This window comes from Lissotriton helveticus, chromosome 7, assembly GCF_964261635.1.
Source record: "Lissotriton helveticus chromosome 7, aLisHel1.1, whole genome shotgun sequence".
Lineage (NCBI taxonomy): Eukaryota > Metazoa > Chordata > Amphibia > Caudata > Salamandridae > Lissotriton > Lissotriton helveticus.
In genome coordinates this window covers 1924258271-1924274087 of record NC_136068.1, presented here as the reverse complement: position 1 = coordinate 1924274087, position 15817 = coordinate 1924258271, and the positions used below count along the sequence as shown (strand labels likewise).

Sequence of the window (15817 nt, the reverse complement as noted above, 5' to 3'; positions counted from 1 at the left end):
AGCCCGACACTACTTCGCACCTGTGCACCCGCTTCCTGTGGGTGAGGTAATTCAGCAACGCCGGTGTTCCCACACAGGTGTACACCTCTAGTGCCTGTGTCTAAAGTTTTATCCTTGTAGGTCCATCGGAAGGTTCCTTAAACACTAACTTTGTAACTTTTACGCACTATTGACTTAACATTGGTGCATGCGTGCACTTTGAGCACTGCACCCGAGTCCCGCGGGCCTTTCCCGACTTCATCACTGCTAGTCTCGAACAGCTCCAGCAATTCCCCAGGCCCTAGGCCTCTTCACTTTCCCCATAGTGGTTCTTTTTTTTTTTTATCCTCATTTGCCTGACCCTACTCTTATTCAGCCTCCAACTGCCATGTGCGTGTTAAGCGTGCAGGAATTCCATTGCACCTAATAACACGATTGGTGAGAATCGGCAAGAGATGGCCCGAAGAGTAAAATGGGCAATGACTCCAAACTTGATTTTTTAATCAATTGAACTAGCCTTCGGAGCCAATTGGATGGGGCCTAGTTCTTGGAGTTCTAAGGCATAATCATAGGACCAGGGAAAAAAAAAAAGAAAAAAAACCTGGCTACTGCCTCCAATGAACCAGAAAGTTCCGAAAAGCCCGGCAGCGTGAGCCACCTGATCTTGACATGTCTGTTTTGGAAATAGCGTAGAGAGATGATAGCCAGTTTGCATGTATTGGTGCCAAGTTTTCAGTCCAAACCTTACATATCTCTCTTCTTGCAAGCAGTATTGCATAGAAGAGAAATGTCCTCGCCTGGCCCTTGATATTGTTATCCCATCCAAATATAATCAGGGGAAGTGTGATGGTAACCGAGGTGTTGAGAATGGAGTCCAAGGTCGCTTTAACTTCATTCCAAAACTGTAATATGCTAGGGCATTCCTTAAACATATGAATGTCTGAAGCTGCGATGTGATTGCATTTATTACACTTCTTCCCTGGAATGAATTTAGATAACTTTAGGGGTGTAAAATAGGCTCGATGTATTGTAAAAAAATGATTGCGCCTAAGCCATGCAGGTTTAACACACTTGTATAACAAGGTACAAGATTTCTGCCAGATTTTGATACTCTATGCACCGAGTTCTGTGGCCCATAGCTGTTCCGGGAGAATGAATTCTCCATCTATCTCTTCTAACAGGCACCAATACCACTGCGAGACCTCTTTACCCCCTCCTGATTGTGCTACCAGTTTCTCTTCAATGATGCTGTGCTTCCCAAGTGTTGCCCCTGACCTGATCAGTGCTCTGAACCAGCTGTCTAGTTGTAAGAACTTAAACCACGAAAGCTCTGTATCCAGCTGGTCCCGCAGCTCCTCCCAGGGCCTCAATGATTCGCCTGCCAACAAATCTCCCCATGTTGATATTCCTCCTACTCTCAGCGGGGTGGCGAGGCTGTCGTCCAAGCAACGCGGCAGCCCTGGGGATTCCCAAATGGGCGCATAGTTAGAATAATATGACAGACCTAGTTTCCTCCTTCTATCTGACCATGTCTTCGCTTGGGACATTAGAATCTTTAATTTTATTTTTTTTAAGTATTTCTGGTCTCCATATTTAAACATGTATCCGTTAGTTGGTAGACCGGCTCCAATCAGCATGGCATTAAACATGAGGCCTATTGATGTATTAGCTGGAACTTTTAAGAGCATTCTTGAGTGAGACAGTTGGAATGCCCATGCATAATACTGCAAATCAGGCAGAGACAGACCCCCTTTTCCCTCCTCCTTCTCAGTTTTTTCCATGCCACTCTTGCCGATTTGTAACACCAGACAAAGGAGTTAAGCTCTCTCTGACATTTCTCCAAGGCTGCATTATCAAATGCGAGAGGGATGGTGTTAAAAATAAAGGTGAATTTTGGAAGGATAGACATCTTCATCAGACTTACTCTGCCAAAAATAGTTAATGGAAGATTAGACCAAGATTTTAGTAATTTCTTACTTTCATTAAGCACTCTCTCAAGATTAACTTGTGCGATTTTGCCAACGTCTTGTACTACCTGGATACTCAGATATCTCATTGAGTTGGTTACGTTTAGCCGTAGGTCGGGGATGTTCCAAGTGATGATGTCAGTTTTGCTTGGGTTGATCTCATAGCCCGAGATACAACCAAACTCTTCAGCTCTCCTTATTACATCTGGGAATGTAGTCTCTGGGTCTGAGGTGAAGACTAGGATATCGTCTGCATACAGAGATACCTGCTTTTCCCACTCCCCAAATCTGAAAGATGGAATAAGTGCATCCCGTCTTAAAACTTCCGCAAACGGTTCAATATACAGATTGAAGAGGAGGGGGGAAAGCGGGCAGCCCTGTCTAGTGCCTCTCGAAATCCCGAGTGAATCAGACAATGTACCATTCATTAGGAGCCGTGCAGATGGTGAGTTATACATAAGTTCTATTGTGCGGCAAAATTTCTCCCCAAAGTTAAACTTCTTTAACACGTCTTTGAGATAGGGCCAATTTACCCTATCAAAAGCTTTAGCCGCGTCTAGGGTGAGAGTTGCCAGCGGAAGGGAAAAAGATGAGGCGATGTCAATTGCCCCCACTAGGTCGTACGTTAGATCGAAAAGCTGCCGACCTTTAATAAAGCCCTTCTGATCCTGATGTATGATTTCCCCCACTACTGTACCCAATCTAGATGATAAGATAGATGCAAATAGCTTGTAGTCGCTGTTCAGTAGTGATATTGGGCGATATGACCCGCATAAAGTTGGGTCTTTGCCAGGTTTAAGAATCAATACTATAGTGGCCTCGCTCCATGATCGAGGGGGGTCATAGCCGTCTCTCAAGATACCATTAAAGAGGGCAGTTAAAGTAGGGACAATTTCGTCGGCCAGAGCTCGATACAGCTCTCCAGGTAGTCCGTCAGGGCCTGCAGCTTTGCCGTGTTTGAGTGACGAAATGACCTTCCTCACTTCTATTTCGGAGATATCCATCTCAATCGCTTCGCTTTGTACAGACGAGAGAGATGGTAAGGATATCTGATTCAACCATGTATCCCTTGCTTGTTGGTTATCAAGGATATCTTCCCTATATAACTCCTCAAAGAACTTCCTGAAGGCTGTACTAATCTCTCGATCTGATGTCCTGAGCTCGCTTTCCCCCTCAGCCTTGATCCCTCTTATATGATTTTTGGCTTGATCAGCTCTGACCCTCCAGGCCAAGATCTTTCCCGCTGTTTCCCCCGAATTCAAAGTTTGATATTTTGCTTGCCTCCCATCTCTTTGATACCCTCTCTTGTAAAATATTTTCTAGCTGATTTCTCAGATCAGTCATATTTTTTTGATCTTGTAATGACCCAATTGAAGCCTCAAGTCTCTGTTCAGTTATCTCTAGTTCCTGTTCGAGATTCTGGATTTTTGATATATAGATTTTCCTCAAATAGGATGCTCTATTTGTGATGCATCCTCTCAGATATGCTTTTAGAGTCTCCCAGACAATATCAAGGGAGGCAGAGCCCAGATTAGTATCCAAGAACATCCTTGTTTCGGACTTAAAATGTGTCACTTCCTCCGGGGCCAATAGAATGGTTCGGTCAAATGACCAAGAGGGATGGGTTTTTTTTTGGTCTTGAAGTTTTAGTGTAAATAAAAGGGCTGAATGGTCCGATAGGTGAGAGGGTATGTACTTAATAGTAGTTATAGAGTTTTGAAGGCAGTAACTAAACAGGGCAAAATCTATTCTTGATGTGTGTTTATATTTCAGATTTCTATACGATATCCCTGGTTTGGAGCCAGCTTTTTCTCTCCAGAGATCTGCCAAACCTATTTGCTCCATAATCACTTTAAGGGACTGTCTGGCTTTTGAGGGAGATTGACTTCTATGTCTGCTATAGCGAGTAGATTTATCTAGTTTTGGATTCAAAATAACATTAAAGTCCCCGGTCCATATTATGTGGACCGAGGTGGTTATTAAGTTGTTTCTAACAATTTCTAGGAAAGATGGATCATCTATATTGGGACCATAATATCCGACTAGATTACATAACCACCCGTGTATGGACAGCTTAACTAAGAGCCATCTTCCACTATTATCCTCATTGGAGTTAAGGATCTGCACATTTGCTGATTTTTTGCAAATTAAGAGAATACCTCTTATGTTGGCATTATGGTCAGTGCTGATGAATTTGTCTATCCACTTTTGTTTTTTTAATATTGAATCGGCCTCATTTTTTAAAAGATGTGATTCTTGGATAACAATGATCTGTGCCGGAGAGTCACGTAGATATTGTAGAATGCGTTCTCTTCTCCCTCGCACGCGCAGACCATTGACGTTCTAAGATAGAAACTGAACTGAGATCATCGATCCTCCCTAGAGTACACTTCCCTACTGCACATTTTTATGTTGTTGCCTCTCATAACTTTGCTTGGCTTGGCTATGGCAGTTGGACTGTTGAGAAAAAGAACCTGTTTTAAGGGACCAGTCTTCTGAGGATATTTTTGAATTTTTGTGAGCCCCCCCTACTCCCAGCTCTCCCCCCCCACCCCTTGGAAACCCCAACCCTACTTACTCCGGCCAGGTGTAGGGCCGGCTTCGCGCCAGACTGCGCCTTCTCCTCCCACACCACGTAGTGCTCGCCCTTAAGAGAAAATTAAGGAATTGCCTGTGCAATATCTTGTGGATTATCTTGTGCAGAAGCTTTCATATATTCCCCTTCCGCTTTCCCCTTCAATTTTAAAAAAACAAACATTTTTTTCCTTTCCTTTTCCTTTTCTTTTCTTTTCCTCTTCTCTTTCTTTTCTTTTCTCTTCTTCTTTCCCCTCTTTTCTCTTTTTTTTTCCCTTTTTTCCTTTCCTTCCCTTTTTTCTAATTTTTCCTTCCACAAATTTTTCTATAGCTCATATAGCCCTGTAAATCGCCCTGTAAATCGCCCCTACTGCGTTCAACAACAGATCAGATGAAAAGAAATCAGACAGAGGGAACACAGAAAGAGTGTAGTGGGGGATAAAGACTTAATGGTTTAATCATTTAGAGTTTGCCTTGAGAGTGATTCCGAATAGATTCCAGGAGCTCATCTGCCTCATAGGGTGATCTGACATTGTGCATCTTGTTATTGTACATGATGCGCAGAAAAGCCGGGAACCTCATCTGAACTGTTGCACCAGCCGCTCTAAATTTATCCATCTTCTGGCCCAACTCCCGCTGCCTATCGAGTGTAGTCTTAGATAGGTCAGAGCGGATTTCGAAGGGAAAATCAGGGCCTTTTGTGGTTTTAAGTTTAAGTGCGATATTGAGTATTTTTTCTTTTAGAGCGTAGGTCAAGAAGTTAACGAGAATTTTCCGGGGTTTAGCCTTGTCTGTGTTGAGTCGGAAAGGGTCACGGTGGATTCTCTGTATGTCTTTTTCCAACGCTTCTGCTGACTCCTCGAGGTCTAGAGATTCCTTCAGTAAATTCACTATATAATTCTTGAGGTCTCATCCTTCCTTTCCCTCCGGGATCTTTAGAAGACGCAGATTATTCCTGCGTGAGTAATTCTCTAAAGATTCCACTCTTTCTTTCATCGCATCCCCTTCCCTCCGCAGGTTTTGAATTTTCAACTCAGCTGCGTCTAAGTTGACTTTCATTCCTCCCACTGCGCTCTCCAGTGCTTCTGTTCTTTCCCCCAAGCCATCTACTTTCCTCTCCAATGCTTCGCAAGATGATCGAATATCAATCTGATTTGTCTTGGAGACCAGAAAATCGTTGCGGATCTCTTCTCTCATTGAGGCGATTGAAGCTGCCAGGGCCATCAGATCGGACTCGGTATTGGTGGGTATCTTATGGCTGTCTCCTTCTTCCTCTTCTTTATCATACCCCACTGAGATTTGTGGAAGGCATGTGGAACTCAGAGCTTGCACCTCGCCCTCGCCCTCGACCTCCAAGGTATTTGCTGATACAGTCAGTGATGGTGGGGGCAGTGGATCAGCCATGTTGGTAGCTGGGATAAAGATATCAGAGAACCTGGTAGAATTTAAAGTGGTCGGGTCAATATCTGTAGTGAGCAGAGTAGCAGAGAGGGTATCAGCACTGGGACTCTCGTCCGGAGTACTTACTGGAATTTAATCTAGAACCTGCGGCAGCACTTTAAAAAAAGAACGCAAGGATGGAGTTATTTTTCCAGCGCTGCTAGTTGAGCTCAAAGCCTTGCCCCCTCCTTGAAGACCAGTTTTACTACTTTTTTTACTTCTTTTCCCCTTGGCTTTCGGCTTCAGCTTCTGGTTTGGCTTTTCTTTTGTTGAGGCTGCGAGGCTAAGAATAGAGAGCTTACTTGTTGCAGAGGTGGAGGCAGAGGGCTGAGTTGTAGCCGCTATCCCTGCCACTAACCTTGTAGCAGGGGATTCTGGTAGTTGTAGTATTTCCTTGCTGAACCTTTGTATTTCTTCTAGATTTTTGATTACGTTTTTAAAACTTTTCGCCCCCCCCCCTCGGGAGATCTCCTTGACCTACTCGCCCCTCTTATTCACAGGACCCCCAGGGCACGCAGTAGCCTCCACCTGACAGCCTTCTATAGTAAAAGAGTCTAACTCCCCTTCAATCGCGCCCCTTGCTCGCGTCTGATTTTTCTCTATTTCATCGGATTTAGACTGCTTCTATAGTAGCTGAACCTCTGCCCCCCTGAGCCAGCGCAGCCCAACCTACCTCTCAGCAGACCTCGCGCTGAGCGGCCTCGGCGAAGCTCCACGGCTGCTCTGTGCCACGGGCCCTGGAGGGGCGGAGAGCTGCCGGAAGGTAGCAGAGCGCAGCACATCCAAGGCAGAACGGAAAAAAAACGCCGAAAGTCTCCAGCCTCCAGCTCCGCAATGCGGTCTAGTCTGGGTCTGGGATTGACAGCCAGAAAAACGACGAGATTCAGTATTTTTTTTTTAGAGGGGCTTTAACAGAGGTTTTACCCGAGGACGAGCTCCTGCATATCGGACTTCAGCAAGGTGACAGGTCGGTGAAGAGAGAGGCAATCTCCGTGGTGCGGAGCTTCAGTGTCTAACGTCTAGCACGCGCACCGCACTGCCTGCGGCCGCCATGTATCCCCATCTCGCATCCCCATAGTGGTTCTTATACCACTATTTGTATATTTAAACTGTGTTTTGTTTTAACGCATTTGCTTCTGTGCTCATAAAGAGTATAGGGGATATTTGTAGAAATAAATCTATATATATTTTCAATATATATCTGTGTGGTGTCCTTTCATTTGGTATTCAAGGGGATTGTGTATGGTAAAACAGCTTGCTTCACATGCCTTTACAGAGTTTAGCCTAAGACTGCTTAGTCCATGCTACCCCTAGGATAGCTTGTCTATAAGGTTGACTTTACAACCTCCACCATAAGGGTTGCTTGGCATGGTACAAGGTGATCACTAGAACTGGTGAGCATCATATACCAGGCCAACTTCTCACAGTGCCTTCGAGTGGTTATATCTGACTATGTCTTCTATGTTTTCTGCAATAAACATATTTAAAAAAAAAAAAAAAAAGTAGTCAGAGTCCTAAGGCCAGCAAACATGAATTGAGCAAAACCAGGAGGTCTGAAGACAAAATGTTAGGGGAAGCCCACGCCAAGGATGCCAGATCAAACACTTGTCAAGCTTTTAGTTCTGTCGCTTTCTTTCTCCATATTTTTCCCGTAGTGTCCTCCGTTGCTATCAGTCTTTCTCTCCTTCCTCTCAACTTGTCTTTTTCTATGAGTTTTTCATCCTCTTTCTTGCTTCTGGTTTCTACTGTTCCCTCATCTCTATTGTTTCTTCTGCAATCCTGATTCGTCTGTGCTTCCATCGGTTTCCTTCCGCCTCCATCCTTTTTCACTCCTCCCACTTCCCTCACTAATTTTCTAGCCTCTGTAACCCTTTGTTCATTATCTCATCTCTCCCGCTCATCCTTGTTTCCCTTCCCTCCTTTTTCTTACTATCCTCTTTCTTCAGCCTCCAATGTCATCTCATCAAAGCTACAATGTCAGGCTTGCAAAGGAACCGCTTGTCGTAGATAGCCAAATAGATTCTTTGGCTATTGATTCGGTAATAATTTACCTTCTACAACTGAGACCACAGGTCTAAAAAATAAATAACCCACTGTTAAATCCAGGCAAACTTCATGGGTCTTCATCAGCCTCAGACACTCAGGGGCAACTGAGTGCACATGCACCGGGGTCAAGGAGGGTTCACAGGCCACAGCCAGGTGTCCCAGCAGCTGAATAATGATACAAAACCAGTGGAGAAGCACCTACCTAACCTGGTCGCCATGATACAACTGGCCAAGACAGACAAATACGTAAACGCAGTGTGGCATTGCAGAACACGTGGAGATCAGGCAAGAAGTGGTGTGGATAAACCTTATGTTGTGGGAAGTTGGGGTGGGGGCACAGTGTAGACTAGTGAGGTGGTCTTCTAAACTTTACATACTCCTTGGGTTGTTTGGGTAGATGAGATCTCTGGACACCTCTGAAAGAAGAGGCCATGTTGTCTTGCTAAATGCACGCTGAGGTGGATATGATGCAAAGCCAAGTAACAAAGTGAGAGCCACAGTGCCTGGCTCTGAACCTAAGCACTATGACAACCCCATTGTCATCAGTACCATTCATGATTAAAAAGATATTTGCAAGATTGCAGCAAGGTAGGATGCTTTCCTAAACCTCTCCCGTCCGCCGCTGGCCTAACACAGCATAGAGGACCCGGTCAATGTTCTTGACGCTTCGAGAAGACTTACAAACAGTTAAGAAAGATCTCACCCAGGAGATTAAGGGCATCAGAAATGATGTGGACTCGTTAGGGGACCGGGTGGTGGCCTTGGAGGACAAAGGGGGTGGCCAGGTTGAGGAGACGGAGCCTCTCCGCCAAGAGGTGCTTCGCCTTCACGACCAGCACATAGATCTACAGGCCCACCTCGAGGACCTTGAGAACAGATCGCAAAGGAACAATGTTCGTATTCGAGGTGAGGCACAGATCATGGAAGGGGAAGACATTTTCACCTATGCGAGAGATCTCTTTAGTCCTATTCTCAGCAAACAGGAGGACACAGAGATTAATCTAGACAGAGCGCACAGACTGTGTCTAACCCGCTCCAACACGGCACCTCCAGCGGACATTGTAGTATGTGTACATGAATTTCAGGAGAAAGAAGAAATTCTGCAAAGAACCCGAGATCTGCACCCAATCACCTTTCGAGGCCAAACACCGTCCTTCTATCAGGACCTTGCTGCTCTCACGTTGCAGAAGCGGAGGACGTTTCACCCTGTCACTACGCACCTACGCAACCAGAGCACCTCCTACTCCTGGGGCCAGCCTTCTAGGCTAATTTTCTGCCTGGGAGGCAAGTTACACCAACTGAGATCCCTTACGGAGGCCTGCCAGCTGCTGGGCCTGGATGTGCCGGAGAGGGCGACGACCCTGGGGCCCCTTCCTCAAGCTGTGGAGAGCGACAAACACGATGGAGAAGACAGAGATCGAGGCGTGCCCCGGGGACACCGGACCTGGCAGAGATAGCAAAGGGACAGCTGGCGGCGCTGGAGTCATCCCCGCAGTGCTGGCCAAATCAGATGAATCTTAGCACAACCAGTGAAGGGTAGATCTTAATAGAAGTGTTGGGAGGGCAGTGTGGGGTGGGCTTTTAGAAGCTTGGCCACACTATGTACCCCAAGTACTTCTCCTGGCAGTCCAGACTGGTTGCAAGACTGATTTTGAACATTTGTTTTACTCTAATAGTTAATTATTTCCTCAAGTTTTCAGGGGTTTGCAGTTTGGGGTTACACTCACTTTTAGGCTACACAAAGCAACACTGCTCCAGGTTAGGTAGGAAGCTCCTAGTAATAAAGAGAGAACCACATGAGCTTAGGTTGAGGAAGATGCCTTCGCCTTTATCTTACACTAATGCAACCCCCGCACTTAGAGTACTCACCCTTAATCTAAGGAGACTCAACAACCCAGTGAAGCGCAAAGCAGTCCTCTCATATCTGGAAAATCAAAGGCAGACATCTGTCTCCTCCAGGAGACACACCTAGTGGCCAGAGACTGTCACTGCCTCAGATCACGTGCATACATTAGGGAGACTGACATTTATAGTGGGTTCCGTCTACAGCACTGATGGGGGCAATGTCCGCAGAAGAATGTAGAGAGTTAATGGGGGGGAAACTTAAGTTGGTGCTGCATAACACCCTCGATAGATCAGCACACAGCGTCAGGGGCAGGCCGGGGCACTATCCGATGGGGGCTGGGGCTAACAGACCTCTGGAGTGCTTCCCACCCCTAGTCACGTGATTACTCCTTCCATTCCAGCGCACGTAAAACATATGCCAGATTAGATTATTTCTGAGGCCCAAAGGACACGCATGCATTCATGAGGGGGACGGAGATCCTCCCAGCAGCACTTCCTGACCATGCGGTGATCACACTTTCCCTATTCATCCCTCTGATGGAGTAGCTCGTACGACAATAGCGCCTACAAGATACACTACTGCAACGCCCTGAGGTGGTGGCGCAGATCCGACAATCTATCGAAGACTACTTAGCGCATAACGATCTGCCAGAGGTGCACATAGCGACACACTGGAAGTGCTTAAAACAGTAATCTGGGGCGAACTCATCGCTATTTTAGCAACAGATATGAAAATACGGACATAAAAGAGAGGACCTGTCCCAACAGATTAAAGAACTTGAGCACAAACATCAGCCCACAGGGGCCCCAAGAGTATGACGCCTGCTGTCTACGCTGCAGTTGCAGCTAGCCGCAATAGACTTAGAGCGGCGGAGCATGCAGCCCTTCAGTTGTATCATTCTTACCATGTAGGAGGGGACAGGTGCAGCCAACTCCTAGCCATGAGCTACGAGTCCAATGGCAAACTCAGGGAGCACAATCGATACATACAGGTACAGGAGATCTGGCGACGAATGATAAAGACATTGTGAGCACCTTTTCGGATTTTTACTGAGACTTATATTTGCCCCAACAGCTAGACACCTCGGTTAGTGGACAATATTTGCAAGGGGCACAGACATCCTCGCTGACCCCAGAAGAAGCAGAGCAGTTGGATGGAGAGATCCGCGTAGAGGAGGTAATTTCTGCATTTTCTCTTCTAAAGCTGGGGATGTCCTCAGGCCCAGATGGCTTCACATCAGCATTTTCTAATACCTTCTGTCCCTTAGTACCATCCCCTTGGCAAGACTATTTAACACATTGGCCAAGCCAGGGTCCATCCCAGCCTCAATGCTACAGCCTTGATAATTGTGATTCCCAAACCTGGTAAAGATAAATCTCACTGTAGCTTCTACCACCCTATCTCCCTCTTAAACACAGACCTTATTTTTTTTACTGCCATCTTGGCCAACAGACTGAACCCACTTATGCCCTCCCTGATTGACCCAGATCAAGCGGGCCTCATCACACAAAAGCAGATAAGCAACAACACTAAATGGGTGTTTCACATAATCGAGAAAGCTTCACAAGCGCCAGGCTACATGATATTAACATTCAACAGAGTCCATTGACCCTATCTGGAACAAACCCTGGCACATTTTGGTCTTGGAGAAACGATGTGGACACGGATTCTGAACTGTTACCGCTTCCCAGGGGCGACCATTAGGGTTAATGGTCATACTTCTGAACCCTTCACAATAGGTAGAGGCACATGACAAGGGTGCCCATTGTCACCCCTGTCGTTCGCCCTTTTCAAGGAACCACTGGCACAGAGGTCAGGGGTCATACTCCGGGAGTGATTGGTCTCTATGCAGACGATATTCTGATGACACTCTCCAACCTGGACACAGCACTCACAGCTTTTTGCGGGAGTGCAAGATTTTCGGCATGGCATCCGTATTTAAGATGAACGTTGGGAAATCACTGGCACTCAACCTCTCTCTCTCCCCCCGAATGGTGGACTAGCTGAAGAAACAGCACACCATCCAATGCTCGACTGACCACGTGCCCTACCTTGGGATCAACCTGGCATCAACCACACAGGCCACAGCTGATATCAACGACCAAAAATTGTACAGGCACATCCGTGCCGATTACAACGGTGGAAACACCACCCGATCTCCAGGCTAGATAGGATAGCCGCAACTAAAATGACAATCCTCCCAAAGATTGTGTATTTATTCCAGACTCTCCCCCTGCAGCCGCCCGCAAGTATGATCTCCAAGCTACAGTATGAACTCTTGTAAGTCATATGGCACGGGCGGAAACCCAACATGAAGAAATGTATTAGCTTCCTTCCCCCTAGCAAAGGAGGCCTGGTAGTCCCTGACCTACAACTTTACTACCAAGCAGCCCAGTTACATACCTAGTGGAATGAGATGTACCGAATCAGAGAAACATTGGTTGTTCCAAGATAGAGTAGTCGCCGGAAAGTCTCTGCCAAAGGTCCCTTTCCTGACGAAACCCCATAGGCCACGCAATCTCTGTCTATCTCCCATTACACAGGCAACTATGGTGGCGTGGGATCAGACCAGCATCTGATATGGCTTGACCACATTTTCCTCCCCCCTGACCCAACTGCTGGATAACCCGACTTCCCCTAGGGAAAGGGATTCGCAAACTTTGCTAAGTGGAGGCTCTCGGAGTGTTGCTCCATGGGCCACCTCTTTGACATGGAAGGGATTCTCCAATTCCATCAGATTCGCACAGACTTTGGCATCCTGAGTCGGATCGCCTCCAACACCTACAGCTCCGACACTGGGTTTTACACCCACAAAATAAGTCTAACGCACAGAGACACCTCTCTCACTAAGAAAAATGGCTCCTCACTAAGACAAGAAACTGATTTCCGGACTCTATGCATTACTGAACTCAAAGAATAAACACCTATGCAATGCAGGCATAGTCAGGTAGGAAAGAGGTCTGGGTAGGCAGCTGAGTAGCAAAGAATGGGAGGGAATATACTACAGAGCCAGGCATACCACCACCAATGTTGCTCTCACTGAAACCTTCACAAAAATTGTTACGTACTGGTATTATACTCCGGAACGGAAACATAAGGCACTTCCTTTGCAGAGTGCGGACTGCTGGTGTGGTTGCGGACATCCCGGGACCTTAGTTCACGTATTATGGGAATGGCCGCGGCTGCAACAATACTGGTCTCAAGTTCTCAATGAACTCGACTCCTATCTCTATACCCAGCTTTAATGATTCCCTACATACATAATACTCGGCCTCCCAAATCCATTGACATACCCCCTGAAAGCTAGAAGGGGGCTGAAAACAGGACTAGCACTGGGAGCCGCTGTGCAGAACATCCTTATTCACTGGGGCACTCAACAAATTCCTACCCACCTTGGCTGGCTCCTCAGACTGGCATATGTTAGGTATGGAGACGATAACGCTTTCACTGGCATGGCAGGGGTCGAGGTTCAGGGAGCTGTGGCGTCCCTTCTTATCCCTAACGACACAAGAGTTTTGTGAGCTCACCTGTCCCAGATATTTGTGCATTCTACGCCTCCCAGAGGTGGACCTACAATCACCAACCTAGTGCCCTACATGTGGACACCGTAGCCTATATGTTTTAGCCTGGAAGTGAGTGAAGGGAGGGGGAAGGGAGGGAGGGTCCACCGATGGTTTTCTTTACTTGTTTATTATTGAAATATTAATAAAAAATATTTGAACCATAAAAAGATATTTTCAAACGTACCTTTTCGGAAAACATGGGAGCCCAAGATTCCATGCGTCTCTTTCGACCTTTCTTTCATGGCTTTGAAGTGGCCTCGTTCGGTGATTAATTGAATTTGCTCTTTAGTCAGATTAATCTCAAAAAAGTCTGCTATTTTCTGAACTGCCGCAGCCAGATCCTGAAATGAGAAAAGAGTTTGCCTTGAAACTTATGTTCCTGCACTGCTGCTTCGAAGACACAAGGCCTCCTTGAAGTGTCATTAAGCGTCACCCAAAGAAAGAGTTTAGCTTGTCAAAGACCTATTGTGTACAATTCCAACACTTTGAGCACACTTTCGATCTTTCCATTGCTTAATATTTGTTTACTTTCTTGTCAATCTCATGTTCTTGCTTCTTATTCAATGGCTTTCCTTCCTTTTCCTGTGTTTGTGCCTTCCCTAGAGGGTAGCTTCATTACCAGCCTTTTGATTGGAAGACTTACATCCTTCCACGTCTGTCATCAGGGAACTACTTTTTTCTTTTTCTTTGAGCCCTGCATGGGAGTGCACGTGTTTTCTTGCTCTCTCTCTCCCATGTGCTGCTTCCCTCCTCACATCCCCTTTCCTTACCCTCACTGTACTGCTCCCCATCTTCCCAGCTGTTCCATTAAATCACAGCAACAGACATATTGTTGCCAGGAGTGACTAAAGTTCAGATTTCATAGTTGTTTTTTTTATATCCTGCTTTTCACATGTTGCATGAAAACCAGGCCTCAGCACACAAAGGCAGCATTTATGGAGGTGGGGCAAGCTTCTGGACTCATCCTGCTTGTGTTGGAGGCCAAAGATGTACTTAGAGTGAGTGAAAAGATGTATCTTCTACTGGCGGCCCATGAATGTTCTCTCTGGGCTGCTGGAGAGCGCCAAATGTCGGCAGCATTGGTACCCGGTCCTAGTCACCTGGAAAGGATATAGCAAGCATTTTGCTCAAAATTCAGTAGCTTCTCAGACAGCTGTTATGTTCTTATAACTACTTGAAACTAATCCAGTCTGTAAATTCCTTATCCGGGTCATGGGCAACAGGCTTTTTAAAATCTGTTCAGAGTTTCTTGCATACAATCTGGCAAATAAACCATGCTGTGTACAAAGATTGAAAAAAGTGAATTCAGTGTTCTGTTTGGGGATACCTTAGGATGTTTGTTTGCTCTTCCTTAAGTTTTTAAAAAACACGCTTTACAAATAAGTATTGGCAAAACCAATAGCTTAGCACTTGCTTTATAGAAGTGAGGTGTATTGGCTTTGCCAATGGTTATTCATTCATTTGGTCACTCCCTCCATTGGTAGTGCCACACATATATCTGCAGACAGTAGAGAGTAGTAACATTCTACATCTGTCAGTCTCTGGTCATCAACTGGCCGAGGTGAAATGTGAACTAAGCTGAAGTATGCCATTTAAGTTTGGAATTTTTGCAAAATTGCTAAAATGATACCCTTATGACACGTAATTACACGAGCACTCCTGGTAAAATTACAGCATAAGAGTGCAGGAACAGTGCAAACAACCACAATACGAGTGACTTGTTCAGGCAATTGTGTATTTTGCTTTATTTTGCAGCACAAAATATGCCCTCAATTTGAAAATGGTCGCAGTGCTGTGACTGCGAAAGTATTACAGACAGGGGTCTCGATAGTCCCAGTGCCGTGACTGCTAATGTAGAACACACAGGTGTCCCGTTAGTCGTGGTGATGTGTGTAGGAGAGTAGTGTCTGCTTCCTATGGTCACCCCCACTTTTTGCTGTGATTCTCTGGTTTTTCGACTTTAGTGTGGCTGTGGGCCTGCTAATCAGACCAACAGCCCAGCTGTTCTCTCTCTAAATTGATACCATGTACTTTAGGTACATACCAGATTGGGTATTGGATCACCTTTGTGAGCTCCTGTATAGTGTACCTTAGGTACCCAGGGCATATGTGCATTCAAGGCCTACCAGGGGCTGCAGCATGTATTATGCCACCCCTGGCTGGCCCTCCAAACTGACACCACAGGCTGATCACTCAGCTTGGGTAAGGTGGTGTAATCACCCCTTACTTAGATATAGTATGCCTATATCTACCTTATATATAGACACATTTGCCCCTATACATCACTCCTATGGTAGGCCTCGACAATCCTGGAGGCAGAGTGCTTGGTTTTATGTGAGAGGGTGCCCTGGCATGAGCTGAGCCCCTCTGCAGCTTTCAGAACCATCTCCTTATAGCATGGC

General features: G+C 46.0%; 1 protein-coding gene across 1 annotated transcript in view; it reads right to left on the bottom strand.

Moving 5' to 3' along the window:
* LOC144770902 (sulfotransferase 6B1-like) overlaps positions 1-15817 on the bottom strand; it is a 288918-nt gene that overhangs the window by 74887 nt on the left and 198214 nt on the right. Inside the window, exon 6 of the mRNA XM_078655693.1 lies at positions 13600-13756. Coding sequence (XP_078511819.1) covers positions 13600-13756 — 157 coding nt within the window. The remainder of the gene's footprint in view (positions 1-13599; positions 13757-15817) is intronic.